The sequence below is a fragment of the Oncorhynchus keta genome, chromosome 35, assembly GCF_023373465.1.
Source record: "Oncorhynchus keta strain PuntledgeMale-10-30-2019 chromosome 35, Oket_V2, whole genome shotgun sequence".
NCBI lineage: Eukaryota > Metazoa > Chordata > Actinopteri > Salmoniformes > Salmonidae > Oncorhynchus > Oncorhynchus keta.
The window spans coordinates 4327444-4343883 of record NC_068455.1 but is presented as its reverse complement, the minus strand read 5'-3'; the positions used below and the strand labels follow the sequence as shown (position 1 = coordinate 4343883).

The 16440-nt window shown below is 49.0% G+C and overlaps 3 protein-coding genes and 1 long non-coding RNA gene across 10 annotated transcripts in view; 1 reads left to right on the top strand and 3 right to left on the bottom strand.

The window, feature by feature from the left end:
- The window catches only part of LOC118373481 (protein numb homolog), a 109655-nt gene extending 109119 nt beyond the window's left edge, over positions 1-536 (bottom strand). Inside the window, exon 1 of one of the 2 annotated variants that reach the window (XM_052496084.1) lies at positions 121-536. The gene's annotated coding sequence lies outside the window, so the exon portion shown is untranslated. The remainder of the gene's footprint in view (positions 1-120) is intronic. The other variant, XM_052496085.1, reaches the window with a different exon arrangement.
- Positions 537-1779: 1243 nt separating this feature from the next.
- On the top strand, positions 1780-13409 carry LOC127915619 (uncharacterized PPE family protein PPE21-like). Its single transcript, XM_052495839.1, has 8 exons — positions 1780-1787; positions 8981-9059; positions 11429-11651; positions 11682-11771; positions 11802-11921; positions 11952-12002; positions 12063-12251; positions 12282-13409. The coding sequence occupies exons 1-8, from the start codon at positions 1780-1782 to the stop codon at positions 12524-12526; spliced, it is 1005 nt and encodes a 334-aa protein (XP_052351799.1). The 3' UTR covers positions 12527-13409.
- A 291-nt stretch (positions 13410-13700) lies between these two features.
- LOC118379853 (polypeptide N-acetylgalactosaminyltransferase 16-like) overlaps positions 13701-16440 on the bottom strand; it is a 69002-nt gene continuing 66262 nt past the window's right edge. For both annotated transcript variants that reach the window (XM_052496080.1, XM_052496079.1), the window contains exon 15: positions 13701-14082. In XM_052496080.1, the coding sequence (XP_052352040.1) occupies positions 13939-14082 (144 nt within the window). In that variant the 3' untranslated portion in view covers positions 13701-13938. The remainder of the gene's footprint in view (positions 14083-16440) is intronic.
- LOC127915715 (uncharacterized) lies at positions 14435-15190 on the bottom strand. Of its 5 annotated transcripts, none has more exons than XR_008091769.1 (4): positions 15077-15190; positions 15003-15041; positions 14632-14714; positions 14435-14517 (listed from the first exon to the last, which is right to left on the bottom strand). It is a non-coding gene; the product is annotated as an uncharacterized LOC127915715 (long non-coding RNA). The 5 variants fall into 5 exon arrangements; XR_008091770.1 differs by lacking the exon at positions 15003-15041 and adding an exon at positions 14894-14932; XR_008091768.1 differs by lacking the exon at positions 15077-15190 and having other exon boundaries at positions 14447-14517; positions 14632-14674; positions 14894-15020.

Genomic DNA, 16440 nt, shown 5'->3' with positions numbered 1-16440 from the left:
AGCAATGAACCCCAGTCAAAACATATCTTTTTCATAGTAAGCGCACCCGACGAAAGCGTTAATAAGTAGTTATCATTTCAAAATCCCTCATTTGTCTCCTTCTCTCTTCTCTCTCCTTACCTGTGATCAGGGCCCCGATCCAAAAGTCAGTCAATTTCAAATCTCTCGAACTTGGGACGATTTAAATTCCCAGAGAAGTGTTGGAAATTAACTCTATCCTCCTCCTCCTCCTTCTCCTCCTCCTGCTGCTGTTACTCCTGCTCCTCCTGATCCTCCTGCTACTGCTCCTCCTGTTCCTCCTGCTACTGCTCCTCCTGTTCCTCCTGCTACTGCTCCTCCTGTTCCTCCTGCTACTGCTCCTCCTGTTCCTCCTGCTACCGCTCCTCCTGCTACTGCTCCTCTTGTTCCTCCTGCTACTGCTCCTCTTGTTCCTCCTGCTACTGCTCCTCCTGCTGTTCACAGTCCAGTTTCACCTGCCAGTCCACTCGCCCATAGCAACGGACGTCCCTCCCTGTCCTAATCCATTGGTCAATGTCTGCAAGTATAAAAGGTGAAATTGAAGGTGTTGGATTGGAGAGAAAAAATCTAAGTGACAGACAGATGAACGGGGCGGGACATTATACAACCGGTTACTTTTGTGGTGTATGGTGTGCAATTTGGAAAATACACTGTCTATAAAAATGTGATTCCAATAAGATTTATTTTGATAGAATAGAGCTCATTTGAAAAGACCGACTCATGATGGTCAGGTGGGTCCTTAACCTGCACAGACCGACTCATGATGGTCAGGTGGGTCCTTAACCTGCATAGACCGACTCATGATGACCAGGTGGGTCCTTAACCTGCATAGAATGACTCATGATGACCAGGTGGGTCCTTAACCTGCATAGAACGACTCATGATGACCAGGTGGGTCCTTAACCTCCATAGACCGACTCATGATGGTCAGGTGGGTCCTTAACCTGCACAGACCGACTCATGATGGTCAGGTGGGTCCTTAACCTGCATAGAACGACTCATGATGGTCAGGTGGGTCCTTAACCTGCATAGAACGACTCATGATGGTCAGGTGGGTCCTTAACCTGCATAGACTGACTCATGATGACCAGGTGGGTCCTTAACCTGCATAGACTGACTCATGATGACCAGGTGGGTCCTTAACCTGCACAGACCGACTCATGATGACCAGGTGGGTCCTTAACCTGCACAGACCGACTCATGATGGTCAGGTGGGTCCTTAACCTGCACAGACCGACTCATGATGGTCACGTGGGTCCTTAACCTGCATAGAACGACTCATGATGGTCAGGTGGGTCCTTAACCTGCATAGACCGACTCATGATGGTCAGGTGGGTCCTTAACCTGCATAGACCGACTCATGATGGTCAGATGTGTCCTTATCCTGCATAGAACGACTCATGATGGTCAGGTGGGTCCTTAACATTTACATTTAAGTCATTTAGCAGACGCTCTTATCCAGAGCGACTTACAAATTGGTGCATTCACCTTATGACATCCAGTGGAACAGTCACTTTACAATAGTGCATCTAAATCTTAAAAGGGGGGGGGGGGGTGAGAAGGATTACTTATCCTATCCTAGGTATTCCTTAAAGAGGTGGGGTTTCAGGTGTCTCCGGAAGGTGGTGATTGACTCCGCTGTCCTGGCGTTGTGAGGGAGTTTGTTCCACCATTGGGGGGCCAGAGCAGCGAACAGTTTTGACTGGGCTGAGCGGGAACTGTACTTCCTCAGTGGTAGGGAGGCGAGCAGGCCAACTCATGATGACCAGGTAAGTCCTTAAACCTGTGTAAACATATGTCATAAGGTGAGTTTATCCTTCACGATTCATTAGAATGAACACTTCTGTAGTGGTGACACAGGGATGAATTACAGAACCATAAAGCCATATATTCCTCTCAGTAACTCTGCACCAATCAGAAGGCCAGCAATGAGTCACTACTTTTTGCCTGAGCCCTGTGACCCCCACTTCTTTTGACCAGGGCCCATAGGAATCAGGTTAAAAGTAGTGCACTACGTAGGGAATAGGGTGCCGTTCCTGGTTGAAAGTAGTGCACTACGTAGGGAATAGGGTGCCGTTCCTGGTTGAAAGTAGTGCACTACGTAGGGAATAGGGTGCCGTTCCTGGTTGAAAGTAGTGCACTACGTAGGGAATAGGGTGCCGTTCCTGGTTGAAAGTAGTGCACTACGTAGGGAATAGGGTGCCATTCCTGGATGAAAGTAGTGCACTACGTAGGGAATAGGGTGCCGTTCCTGGTTGAAAGTAGTGCACTACGTAGGGAATAGGGTGCCGTTCCTGGTTGAAAGTAGTGCACTACGTAGGGGATTAGGGTGCCGTTCCTGGTTGAAAGTAGTGCACTACGTAGGGAATTAGGGTGCCATTCCTATCTCATCATGGTGGTCAATGAACACCTGGATAAATAGGTTAAGATCCTGAACAATGTCAACAAAGTCAGACTGAACCTAGCCAGAGTTCACTTCCTGTCCATTCAGCCGGTTCATTCATTCCCTAACTGGTTCCCGTTGACTGTCCCATTCAGACACAGTCCTATTCAATACAGTTTGACATTTTAACAGCGTTGCATTTGCATGTTTTTTTTTTTACCAAGTTCACCATTCTACTTAGCAGAAAGGGCCAACAACAACTCAACCCGGTGACCAAAACTGGTTGAAAATATGTCATTTCTGGGTTGAGTCTGGCTAAAATGATACTGTTGACTCCATTCAATCTGTAAAGCTGAAGAGTTGCATATTCCGCTGTAGAAATATAAAAAGTCATTTTGGATTCGACCGCCGACACATTCAGCGTTCGCTCCGCGAACGGAGGCTCTCCTCGAAATAACCTGCAACGTGGCCTTTATCATTTCAATCGCCGCCGTACAGCTGAACTTCTGCGATGTGGGTTGAATTGAGTAAACTCGGTTCAGAAGAAGAAGAAGGAGAGTACAACTGGCCCCTTTGTTGTGGTTCCTTCCCTGTTGTATTCATTCTGGTCTGTGCCCCCCGCAGACCCCTATTCATTCTGATGAGAAGAGACTCCTTTCAAGGGGCAATCTGGAATTGATACATCCATTTGTGGTATTTCTAAGTGGATGATATACCAGTATATAGTCATTGTTTGTTGAAGAATCGAAACTAATAAACTACCTCGTGAGCTTAGTTCTACTGTCGCACCCCGCTAGAACACTTAGTCCTTTGTTTGTAAACAAATTGAATGTAAACAAACACTGTATATTCTCAAAAACACAGTTAAAACTAGAATGTTGATATCATGTATGGACAGTCCTTATGGATGGACAGTCCTTGTGGATGGACAGTCCTTGTAGATGGACAGTCCTTGTGGATGGTGAGTCCTTGTGGATGGACAGTCCTTATGGTTGGACAGTCATTGTGGATGGACAGTCCTTATGGATGGACAGTCCTTGTGGATGGACAGTCCTTGTGGATGGTCAGTCCTTGTGTATGGTCAGTCCTTATGGTTGGACAGTCCTTGTGGATGGACAGTCCTTGTGGATGGACAGTCCTTATGGATGGACAGTCCTTGTGTATGGTCAGTCCTTATGGATGGTCAGTCCTTGTGTATGGTCAGTCCTTATGGATGGACAGTCCTTATGGATGGACAGTCCTTGTTTATGGTCAGTCCTTAGGGATGGTCAGTCCTTATGGATGGACAGTCCTTGTGTATGGTCAGTCCTTATGGATGGTCAGTCCTTATGGATGGTCAGTCCTTGTGTATGGTCAGTCCTTATGGTTGGACAGTCCTTGTGTATGGTCAGTCCTTGTGGATGGTCAGTTCTTATGGTTGGACAGTCCTTGTGTATGGTCAGTCCTTATGGTTGGACAGTCATTGTGGATGGACAGTCCTTATGGATGGACAGTCCTTGTGGATGGTCAGTCCTTGTGTATGGTCAGTCCTTGTGTATGGTCAGTCCTTATGGTTGGACAGTCCTTGTGGATGGTGAGTCCTTGTGGATGGACAGTCCTTATGGATGGACAGTCCTTGTGTATGGTCAGATCTTATGGATGGTGAGTCCTTATGGATGGACAGTCCTTGTGTATGGTCAGTCATTGTGTATGGTCAGTCATTGTGTATGGTCAGTCCTTATGGTTGGACAGTCCTTGTGGATGGTGAGTCCTTGTGGATGGACAGTCCTTGTGTATGGTCAGTCCTTGTGTATGGTCAGTCCTTATGGTTGGACAGTCATTGTGGATGGTGAGTCCTTGTGGATGGACAGTCCTTGTGTATGGTCAGTCCTTGTGTATGGTCAGTCCTTATGGTTGGACAGTCCTTGTGGATGGTGAGTCCTTGTGGATGGACAGTCCTTGTGGATGGACAGTCCTTGTGGATGGACAGTCCTTGTGGATGGTGAGTCCTTGTGGATGGACAGTCCTTGTGGATGGACAGTCCTTGTGGGTGGACAGTCCTTGTGGATGGACAGTCCTTGTGGTTGGACAGTCCTTGTGGATGGACAGTCCTTATGGATGGACAGTCCTTGTGTATGGTCAGTCCTTATGGATGGTCAGTCCTTATGGATGGACAGTCCTTGTGTATGGTCAGTCCTTATGGATGGACAGTCCTTGTGTATGGTCAGTCCTTATGGATGGTCAGTCCTTATGGATGGACAGTCCTTGTGTATGGTCAGCCCTTGTGTATGGACAGTCCTTGTGTATGGTCAGTCCTTATGGTTGGACAGTCCTTGTGGATGGTCAGTCCTTATGGATGGACAGTCCTTGTGTATGGTCAGTCCTTATGGATGGACAGTCCTTGTGTATGGTCAGTCCTTGTGGATGGCGAGTCCTTGTATTTATAGCTCTGTCCATTCATTTGAGAGTGGTCACATTTCTGTGTTTATTATTGTTTGAACAACAGATTGCCCCTTTTAAGGCCAGTGGTTTATCAGCTACATTCCACATATATCTGAGTACTGAGGTTAAAACAGGTTTGGGCTGTAGACAGGCAGAGGTATGCTGGTCTACACAGCAGTTACACTACTAGGAATAACTTGGCTATACTTCTTGACAATGTGGTCAAGCCTGTTGGCGCTTTCTCCTTCACACTCTCCCTACCGGTTTATCTCCCTGTCTCCCTACCTGTCTCCCTACCTGTCTCCCTGCCTGTCTAACTACCTGTCTCCCTACCTGTCTTCCTGCCTGTCTAACTACCTGTCTCCCTGCCTATCTAACTACCTGTCTCCCTACCTGTCTCCCTGCCTGTCTTCCTCCCTGTCTCCCTGCCTGTCTAACTACCTGTCTCCCTACCCGTCTCCCTCCCTGTCTCCCTGCCTGTCTAACTACCTGTCTCCCTATCTGTCTTCCTCCCTGTCTCCCTGCCTGTCTAACTACCTGTCTCCCTACCCGTCTCCCTGCCTGTCTCCCTACCTGTCTCTCTCCATTTCTCCCTTCCCGTCTCCCTCCCTGTCTCCCTCCCTGTCTCCCTACCTGTCTCTCTCCATTTCTCCCTTCCCGTCTCCCTCCCTGTCTCCCTCCATGTCTCCCTACCTGTCTCTCTCCATTTCTCCCTTCCCGTCTCCCTCCCTGTCTCCCTCCCTGTCTCCCTACCTGTCTCTCTCCATTTCTCCCTTCCCGTCTCCCTCCCTGTCTCCCTCCATGTCTCCCTCCATTTCTCCCTCCCTGTCTCCCTCCATTTCTCCCTCCCTGTCTCCCTCCGTCTCCCTACCTGTCTCCCTACCTGTCTCCCTCCATTTCTCCCTACCTGTCTCCCTACCTGTCTCCCTTCCTGTCTCCCTACCTGTCTCCCTACCTGTCTCCCTTCCTGTCTCCCTACCTGTCTCCCTACCTGTCTCCCTCCATTTCTCCCTACCTGTCTCCCTACCTGTCTCCCTACCTGTCTCCCTCCTTTTCTCCCTACCTGTCTCCCTACCTGTCTCCCTCCATTTCTCCCTACCTGTCTCCCTCCATTTCTCCTCCATGTCTCCCTTCCTGTCTCCCTACCTGTCTCCCTCAATTTCTCCCTACCTGTCTCCCTCCATTTCTCCCTACTTGTCTCCCTACCTGTCTCCCTCAATTTCTCCCTACCTGTCTCCCTACCTGTCTCCCTCCATTTCTCCCTACCTGTCTCCCTCCATTTCTCACTCCCTGTCTCCCTACCTGTCTCCCTACCTGTCTCCCTCCATTTCTCCCTACCTGTCTCCCTCCATTTCTCCCTTCCTGTCTCCCTCCCTGTCTCCCTACCTGTCTCCCTCCCTGTCTCCCTACCTGTCTCCCTACCTGTCTCCCTCCCTGTCTCCCTACCTGTCTCCCTACCTGTCTCCCTCCCTGTCTCCCTACCTGTCTCCCTTCCGGTCTCCCACCCTGTCTCCCTACCTGTCTCAAACACACCTACTCGTCTGATCACAAACCAGAAATATCACGCTGTCTGGCCTGGGAAGGAAGACTTCTGATTCTCACCAACAGTTATCAGAGAGTGAATGGTGCAAACTGTCAAGTGTCTGTGTGTAATGCTCCCTAACCCAGAGAGAGTCTCCTGTCTGTGTGTAATGCTCTCTAACCCTGAGAGAGTCTCCTGTCTGTGTGTGATGCCCCCTAACCCTGAGAGAGTCTCCTGTCTGTGTGAATGCTCTCTAACCCTGAGAGAGTCTCCTGTCTGTGTGTGATGCCCCCTAACCCTGAGAGTCTCCTGTCTGTGTGTAATGCCCCCTAACCCTGAGAGAGTCTCCTGTCTGTGTGTAATGCTCTCTAACCCTGAGAGAGTCTCCTGTCTGTGTGTGATGCCCCCTAACCCTGAGAGTCTCCTGTCTGTGTGTAATGCTCTCTAACCCTGAGAGAGTCTCCTGTCTGTGTGTGATGCCCCTAACCCTGAGAGTCTCCTGTCTGTGTGTAATGCCCCCTAACCCTGAGAGTCTCCTGTCTGTGTGTAATGCCCCCTAACCCTGAGAGAGTCTCCTGTCTGTGTGTAATGCCCCCTAACCCTGAGAGAGTCTCCTGTCTGTGTGTAATGCTCTCTAACCCAGAGAGTCTCCTGTCTGTGTGTAATGCTCCCTAACCCAGAGAGTCTCCTGTCTGTGTGTAATGCTCTCTAACCCAGAGAGTCTCCTGTCTGTGTGTGATGCTCCCTAACCCTGAGAGAGTCTCCTGTCTGTGTGTAATGCTCTCTAACCCTGAGAGAGTCTCCTGTCTGTGTGTAATGCCCCCTAACCCTGAGAGAGTCTCCTGTCTGTGTGTAATGCCCCCTAACCCTGAGAGAGTCTCCTGTCTGTGTGTAATGCCCCCTAACCCTGAGAGAGTCTCCTGTCTGTGTGTAATGCCCCCTAACCCTGAGAGAGTCTCCTGTCTGTGTGTAATGCCCCCTAACCCTGAGAGAGTCTCCTGTCTGTGTGTAATGCCCCCTAACCCTGAGAGAGTCTCCTGTCTGTGTGTAATGCTCTCTAACCCTGAGAGAGTCTCCTGTCTGTGTGTGATGCCCCCTAACCCTGAGAGTCCTGTCTGTGTGTAATGCCCCCTAACCCTGAGAGTCCTGTCTGTGTGTAATGCCCCCTAACCCTGAGAGTCCTGTCTGTGTGTAATGCCCCTAACCCTGAGAGAGTCTCCTGTCTGTGTGATGCCCCCTAACCCTGAGAGTCCTGTCTGTGTGTAATGCCCCTAACCCTGAGAGTCCTGTCTGTGTGTAATGCCCCCTAACCCTGAGAGTCCTGTCTGTGTGTAATGCCCCCTAACCCTGAGAGTCCTGTCTGTGTGTAATGCCCCCTAACCCTGAGAGAGTCTCCTGTCTGTGTGTAATGCCCCCTAACCCTGAGAGAGTCTCCTGTCTGTGTGTAATGCCCCCTAACCCTGAGAGAGTCTCCTGTCTGTGTGTGATGCCCCCTAACCCTGAGAGTCCTGTCTGTGTGTAATGCCCCCTAACCCTGAGAGTCCTGTCTGTGTGTAATGCCCCCTAACCCTGAGAGTCCTGTCTGTGTGTAATGCCCCCTAACCCTGAGAGTCCTGTCTGTGTGTGATGCCCCCTAACCCTGAGAGTCCTGTCTGTATGTAATGCCCCCTAACCCTGAGAGAGTCTCCTGTCTGTGTGTAATGCTCCCTAACCCTGAGAGAGTCTCCTGTCTGTGTGTAATGCTCTCTAACCCTGAGAGAGTCTCCTGTCTGTGTGTAATGCTCTCTAACCCTGAGAGTCCTGTCTGTGTGTGATGCCCCCTAACCCTGACAGTCCTGTCTGTATGTAATGCCCCCTAACCCTGAGAGAGTCTCCTGTCTGTGTGTAATGCTCCCTAACCCTGAGAGAGTCTCCTGTCTGTGTGTAATGCCCCCTAACCCTGAGAGAGTCTCCTGTCTGTGTGTAATGCCCCCTAACCCTGAGAGAGTCTCCTGTCTGTGTGTGATGCTCCCTAACCCAGAGAGAGTCTCCTGTCTGTGTGTAATGCTCTCTAACCCTGAGAGAGTCTCCTGTCTGTATGTGATGCCCCCTAACCCTGAGAGTCCTGTCTGTATGTAATGCCCCCTAACCCTGAGAGAGTCTCCTGTCTGTGTGTAATGCTCCCTAACCCTGAGAGAGTCTCCTGTCTGTGTGTAATGCCCCCTAACCCTGAGAGAGTCTCCTGTCTGTGTGTAATGCCCCCTAACCCTGAGAGAGTCTCCTGTCTGTGTGTGATGCTCCCTAACCCAGAGAGAGTCTCCTGTCTGTGTGTAATGCTCTCTAACCCTGAGAGAGTCTCCTGTCTGTGTGTAATGCCCCCTAACCCTGAGAGAGTCTCCTGTCTGTGTGTAATGCCCCCTAACCCTGAGAGAGTCTCCTGTCTGTGTGTAATGCCCCCTAACCCTGAGAGAGTCTCCTGTCTGTGTGTAATGCTCCCTAACCCTGAGAGTCTCCTGTCTGTGTGTCGTGGCCGTTCTATTCTTGAAAGATCTAGGGACCAAACGGAAGCAAACAGGCTGAAATCGGACCTAAAAGAAACACACGTTTTTTTTGTTGCAACAAGTTCTCCGTTGCATTTTTTGTTGGTGGGTTTGCAGTAATGAACACACCCCACCACACGAGTTCCAAAAACAGCCCTTCTCAGACACAGACGCTGCGTTCGTAACCAAGTGGGAGGTGGGAATTTGTAAATAACAGCTAGATGCATTTAAGTGCTTTGAACTCGTTGAGAAACGCTGATTAGCTATTGGCCAACAAGCTGCGTAAACCATAAACCAAAAAATACTACACTGCTTTTAACAAAATTATAGTGTTAAAAAAAGAAAGATAGTTTTGTTACAATTAACTGCCAAAAAATGATGTATAAATGTCATTTTCTTAGTAGGTGACAGAGGTCAGAATGTGGGAAGAGTTTCAACGACGGTCTAGGGCCCCTTGTTCAGGGGCAGAAAGACAGAGTTTTACCTTATCAGCTCGGGGATTCGATTTTGCAACCTTTCGGTTACTAGTCCAACACTCTAACCACTAGGCTACCTGCCTCCTCTACACTCTAACCACTAAACTACCTGCCTCCTCTACACTCTAACCACTAGGCTACCTGCCACCCCTACACTCTAACCACTAGTCTACCCTGCCTCCCCTACATTCTAACCACTAGGCTACCTGCCACCCCTACACTCTAACCACTAGTCTACCTGCCACCCCTACACTCTAACCACTAGTCTACCTGCCTCCCCTACACTCTAACCACTAGTCTACCTGCCACCCCTACACTCTAACCACTAGGCTACCTGCCACCCCTACACTCTAACCACTAGTCTACCTGCCTCCCCTACACTCTAACCACTAGTCTACCTGCCTCCCCTACACTCTAACCACTAGTCTACCTGCCTCCCCTACACTCGAACCACTAGGCTACCTGATAGAGGAGCTTCCCACTAGTAATTACCAGTTGGAGGGCATTTCAAGTAGATTTTTCCAAGTCGTATGTGATAAATTCCCACTTGGTTACGAACACAGCACATTCTCTATTTATGAGGTTAACCTGCCCTCTAGTGGTGTTAGGTTGTACTGCAGCCTACAGGTTCTCACGTTCTGAGAAACTGTACCTTAGAATGAATTCTCTCCCCCTTTGACTGTATCTCTGTCAACAACAAGAATGATACCACCCTGCATACCACTGCTGGCTTGCTTCTGAAGCTAAGCAGGGTTGGTCCTGGTCAGTCCTTGGATGGGAGACCAGATGCTGCTGGAAGTGGTGTTGGAGGGCCACTAGGAGGCACTGGTCTAAAAGAATATCCCAATGCAGTGATTGGGGACACTGCCCTGTGTAGGCTGCTGTCTTTCGGGTGGGACGTGAAACGGGTTTCCTGACTCTCTGAGGTCATTAAAGATCCCATGGCACTTATTGTAAGAGTAGGGGTGTTAACCCTGGTGTACAGGCTAAAGTCCCAATCTGGCCCTCATACCATCATGGTCACCTAATAATCCTCAGTTTACATTTGGCTCATTCCTCTCCCCTGTAACTATTCCCCAGGTCGTCGCTGCAAATGAGAACGTGTTCTCAGTCAACTTACCTGTTAAAATCATAAAAAAGTATGATTACACTAGCCTGGGTACCAGTCAACTGCACTTTATTCTCCAGTTACATGTTTTTAAAGGGCCTTTTTTGTAGCCTGGGTACCAGTCTGTTTGTGCCATCATGCCACTCCTGTTTATGACAAGAAGTGGCACAAGCTGACTGGTACCCAGGCTATGATTCTGCATTAAAGAACTGACTGGTACCCAGGCTATGATTCTGCATTAAAGAACTGACTGGTACCCAGGCTATGATTCTGCATTAAAGAACCGACTGGTACCCAGGCTATGATTCTGCATTAAAGAACCGACTGGTACCCAGGCTATGATTCTGCATTAAAGAACTGACCGGTACCCAGGCTATGATTCTGCATTAAAGAACTGACCGGTACCCAGGCTATGCTTCTGCATTAAAGAACTGACTGGTACCCAGGCTATGCTTCTGCATTAAAGAACTGACTGGTACCCAGGCTATGATTCTGCATTAAAGAACTGACTGGTACCCAGGCTATGATTCTGCATTAAAGAACTGACTGGTACCCAGGCTATGATTCTGCATTAAAGAACTGACTGGTACCCAGGCTATGATTCTGCATTAAAGAACTGGAAACAGATCATTATACCAACATTATTTATTTATCAAACAACATATAAAGTACTTTAACTTTACGCAGATTTTAACATATAAGAAACAACATATAACAACATATAAGAAAATCTTTAACTTTACGCAGATTTTAGTTTTATAATATTTACATGACATGACAAAAAAAAAACGAAACATTATTTGAAACAACAAATACATTTTTTTGCATGACACTATTCAGTGAAATATACACATTTAGCTGTTTGTTGTCCGGGCATTTATTGACAGACACTAAAATGTGAAACAGTTGAAGTTGGGAAAAAAGCTACAGTAGGAAGAAACCACAACATCCGAGAGGATGAAGACCTCTGACCTCTGACAGGTAAGACCTGGTTCTGGTATTCACAGTAGGAGAGCTGATCTAGGAACAGGTCCCCCAGGTCATTATGATCTAGGATCAGGTCCCCCAGGTCCATGTAATGTAATTCATTATGATCTAGGATCAGGTCCTCCAGGTCATTATGATCTAGGATCAGGTCCCCCAGGTCATTATGATCTAGGATCAGGTCCCCCAGGTCATTATGATCTAGGATCAGGTCCCCCAGGTCATTATGATCTAGGGTCAGGTCCCCCAGGTCATTATGATCTAGGATCAGGTCCCCCAGGTCATTATGATCTAGGATCAGGTCCCCCAGGTCATTATGATCTAGGATCAGGTCCCCCAGGTCATTATGACCTAGGATCAGGTCCCCCAGGTCATTATGATCTAGGATCAGGTCCCCCAGGTCATTATGATCTAGGATCAGGTCCCCCAGGTCATTATGATCTAGGATCAGGTCCCCCAGGTCATTATGATCTAGGATCAGGTCCCCCAGGTCATTATGATCTAGGATCAGGGCCTCCAGGTCATTATGATCTAGGATCAGGTCCCCCAGGTCATTATGATCTAGGATCAGGTCACCCAGGTCATTATAATCTAGGATCAGGTCCTCCAGGTCATTATGATCTAGGATCAGGTCCCCCAGGTCATTATGATCTAGGATCAGGTCCCCCAGGTCATTATGATCTAGGATCAGGTCCTCCAGGTCATTATGATCTAGGATCAGGTCCCCCAGGTCATTATGATCTAGGATCAGGTCCCCCAGGTCATTATGATCTAGGATCAGGTCCCCCAGGTCATTATGATCTAGGATCAGGTCCCCCAGGTCATTATAATCTAGGATCAGGTCCTCCAGGTCATTATGATCTAGGATCAGGTCCCCCAGGTCATTATGATCTAGGATCAGGTCCCCCAGGTCATTATGATCTAGGATCAGGTCCTCCAGGTCATTATGATCTAGGATCAGGTCCCCCAGGTCATTATGATCTAGGATCAGGTCCCCCAGGTCATTATGATCTAGGATCAGGTCCCCCAGGTCCATGTAATGTAATTCATTATGATCTAGGATCAGCACTCCTACTGAGACTCTTTATGACCTGATCCTAGATCAACACTCCTACTGAGACTCTTTATGACCTGATCCTAGATCAACACTCCTACTGAGACTCTTTATGACCTGATCCTAGATCAACACTCCTACTGAGACTATTTATGACCTAATCCTAGATCAGCACTCCTACTGAGACTCTTTATGACCTGATCCTAGATCAGCACTCCTACTGAGACTCTTTATGACCTGATCCTAGATCAACACTCCTACTGAGAGTCTTTATAAATATGGGCCCAGACTGATACAGTACAGTGGAGACCTCTAACAGGCTGTCTCAGGTCGGTTGGTGAAGGCCACCAGGTCTCTCCTCTCAGACTCCTTGGTTCTTGTCAGTCTGACACTCGTGACAGAAACATCCGGTAAACATCAACACAGTAGAGTTGTTTACCACATTCCTGTCCCCCCCTCTCTCCTCGGTCTCCCACAGAGGGAAGGAGGACAGTGTGGAGACCGATGTGATTCTTTGTGTCCCTCTGCATGCCGTGTCCCAGTATCTCCTCTGCCTCTTTCTCTCCTTTCCCCAAACTCTTTCTATTCCTTCTTCTCCCCAACCAACAGAGTTCCTCCTCCTCCTCCTCCTCTTCCTCTTCTTCTCCTCAACCACCAGAGTTCCCCCTCCTCTTCTCCCCAGCCACCAGAGTTCCTCCTCCTCCTCTTCCTCTTCCCAACCACCAGAGTTCCTCCTCCTCTTCCTCTTCTTCTCCCCAGCCACCAGAGTTCCTCCTCCTCCTCCTCTTCCTCTTCTTCTCCCCAAACACCAGAGTTCCTCCTCCTCTTCCCCCTCTTCTCCCCAGCCACCAGAGTTCCTCCTCCTCCTCTTCCTCTTCCCAACCACCAGAGTTCCTCTTCCTCTTCTTCTCCCCAGCCACCAGAGTTCCTCCTCCTCTCCCCAGCCACCAGAGTTCCTCCTTCTCCTCCTCTCCCCAGCCACCAGAGTTCCTCCTCTTCTCCCCAGCCACCAGAGTTCCTCTTCCTCCTCCTCTCCCCAGCCACCAGAGTTCCTCTTCCTCCTCCTCTCCCCAGCCACCAGAGTTCCTCCTCCTCCTCCTCTCCCCAGTCACCTGAGTTGCTCCTCTTCCTCCTCCTCCTCTCCCCAGCCACCAGAGTTTCTCCTCTTCCTCCTCCTCCTCCTCCTCTCCCCGGCCACCAGAGTTCCTCCTCCTCCTCCTCTTCTCCCCAGCCACCAGAGTTCCTCCTCTTCTCCCCAGCCACCAGAGTTCCTCTTCCTCCTCCTCTCCCCAGCCACCAGAGTTCCTCCTCCTCCTCCTCTTCTCCCCAGCCACCAGAGTTCCTCCTCCTCCTCCTCTTCTCCCCAGCCACCAGAGTTCCTCCTCTCCCTCCTCCTCTCCCCAGCCACCAGAGTTCCTCCTACTCTTCTCTCCGGCCACCAGGTTTCAGGTAATCAGGTGATGAGTTGTGGTTCCCAGACCTGACTGGCCAGCTGGGGCCGACACTGAGTGATGGCAGGAGGGCCAACAGACAGCTGACTGTCAAGACACAGACCACTAACCACGTGCTGCAGGGTCGGCCCTTTTGGCTTCCACTTCTACAGGAGGGGCAGAAAGATGGGGTGAGAGGAGGGAGCGAGGGGTGAGAGGAGGGAGGCAGGGGTGAGAGGAGGGAGGCAGGGGTGAGAGGAGGGAGCGAGGGTGGGGTGAGAGGCGGGAGGGAGGGGTGAGAGGCGGGAGGAAGGGGTGAGAGGAGGGAGGGAGGGGTGAGAGGAGGGAGGGAGGGGTGAGAGGAGGGAGGGAGGGGTGAGAGGAGGGAGGGAGGGGTGAGAGGAGGGAGGGAGGGGTGAGAGGAGGGAGGGATGGGTGAGAGGAGGGAGGGAGGGGTGAGAGGGGGAGGAAGGGGTGAGAGGAGGGAGGCAGGGGTTAGAGGAGGGAGGCAGGGGTGAGAGGAGGGAGAGGCATATGGCTTAGATAGGATCTCAACATTAACATGACTGATATATGGCTTTAGATAGGATCTCAACATTAACCTGACTGACATATGGCTTTAGATGGGATCTCAACATTAACATGACTGACATATGGCTTAGATAGGATCTCAACATTAACATGACATATGGCTTAGATAGGGTCTCAACATTAACATGACTGACATATGGCTTAGATAGGATCTCAACATTAACCTGACTGACATATGGCTTTAGATAGGATCTCAACATTAACATGACTGACATATGGTTTAGATAGGATCTCAACATTAACATGACATATGGCTTAGATAGGATCTCAACATTAACATGACTGACATATGGCTTAGATAGGGTCTCAACATTAACATGACATATGGCTTAGATAGGATCTCAACATTAACATGACATATGGCTTAGATAGGATCTCAACATTAACATGACATATGGCTTAGATAGGATCTCAACATTAACCTGACTGACATATGGCTTAGATAGGATCTCAACATTAACATGACATATGGCTTAGATAGGATCTCAACATTAACATGACATATGGCTTAGATAGGATCTCAACATTAACCTGACTGACATATGGCTTAGATAGGATCTCAACATTAACATGACATATGGCTTAGATAGGATCTCAACATTAACCTGACTGACATATGGCTTAGATAGGATCTCAACATTAACATGACATATGGCTTAGATAGGATCTCAACATTAACATGACATATGGCTTAGATGGGATCTCAACATTAACATGACATATGGCTTAGATAGGGCCTCAACATTAACCTGACTGACATATGGCTTAGATAGGGTCTCAACATTAACCTGACTGACATATGGCTTAGATAGGGTCTCAACATTAACCTGACTGACATATGGCTTAGATAGAAATGTGATTCCCTTTGAGATCCTATGTAGCTGTGAGGCTAACCTTAGACCAGACCAGCATCCCTATTCCCTATATAGTGCACTACTTTAGTCCAGGGCCCTATGGAACCCTATTCCCTATATAGTGCACTACTTTAGTCCAGGGCCCTATGGAACCCTATTCCCTATATAGTGCACTACTTTAGTCCAGGGCCCTATGGAACCCTATTCCCTATATAGTGCACTACTTTAGTCCAGGGCCCTATGGAACCCTATTCCCTATATAGTGCACTACTTTAGTCCAGGGCCCTATGGAACCCTATTCCCTATATAGTGCACTACTTTAGTCCAGGGCCCTATGGAACCCTATTCCCTATATAGTGCACTACTTTAGTCCAGGGCCCTATGGAACCCTATTCCCTATATAGTGCACTACTTTGACCAGGGCCCTATGGAACCCTATTCCCTATATAGTGCACTACTTTGACCAGGGCCCTATGGAACCCTATTCCCTATATAGTGCACTACTTTGACCAGGGCCCTATGGAACCCTATTCCCTATATAGTGCACTACTTTGACCAGGGCCCTATGGAACCCTATTCCCTATATAGTACACTACTGTTGACCAGGACCCTATGGAACCCTATTCCCTATATAGTGCACTACTGTTGACCAGGGCCCTATGGAACCCTATTCCCTATATAGTGCACTACTTTAGACCAGGGCCCTATGGAACCCTATTCCCTATATAGTGCACTACTGTTGACCAGGGCCCTATGGAACCCTATTCCCTATATAGTGCACTACTGTTGACCAGGGCCCTATGGAACCCTATTCCCTATATAGTGCACTACTGTTGACCAGGGCCCTATGGAACCCTATTCCCTATATAGTGCACTACTGTTGACCAGGGCCCTATGGAACCCTATTCCCTATATAGTGCACTACTTTAGACCAGGGCCCTATGGAACCCTATTCCCTATATAGTGCACTACTTTGACCAGGGCCCTATGGAACCCTATTCCCTATATAGTGCACTACTTTGACCAGGGCCCTATGGAACCCTATTCCCTATATAGTGCACTACTGTTGACCAGGGCCCT

Bases quoted from the DNA above. Each gene is read 5' to 3' on its own strand.
- LOC127915619 (XM_052495839.1), top strand. The intron at 11,772-11,801 runs GTCATTATGACC...CAGGTCCCCCAG, and splicing joins TCTAGGATCAGGTCCCCCAG to GTCATTATGATCTAGGATCA. The intron at 12,003-12,062 runs GTCACCCAGGTC...ATCTAGGATCAG, and splicing joins TCATTATGATCTAGGATCAG to GTCCCCCAGGTCATTATGAT.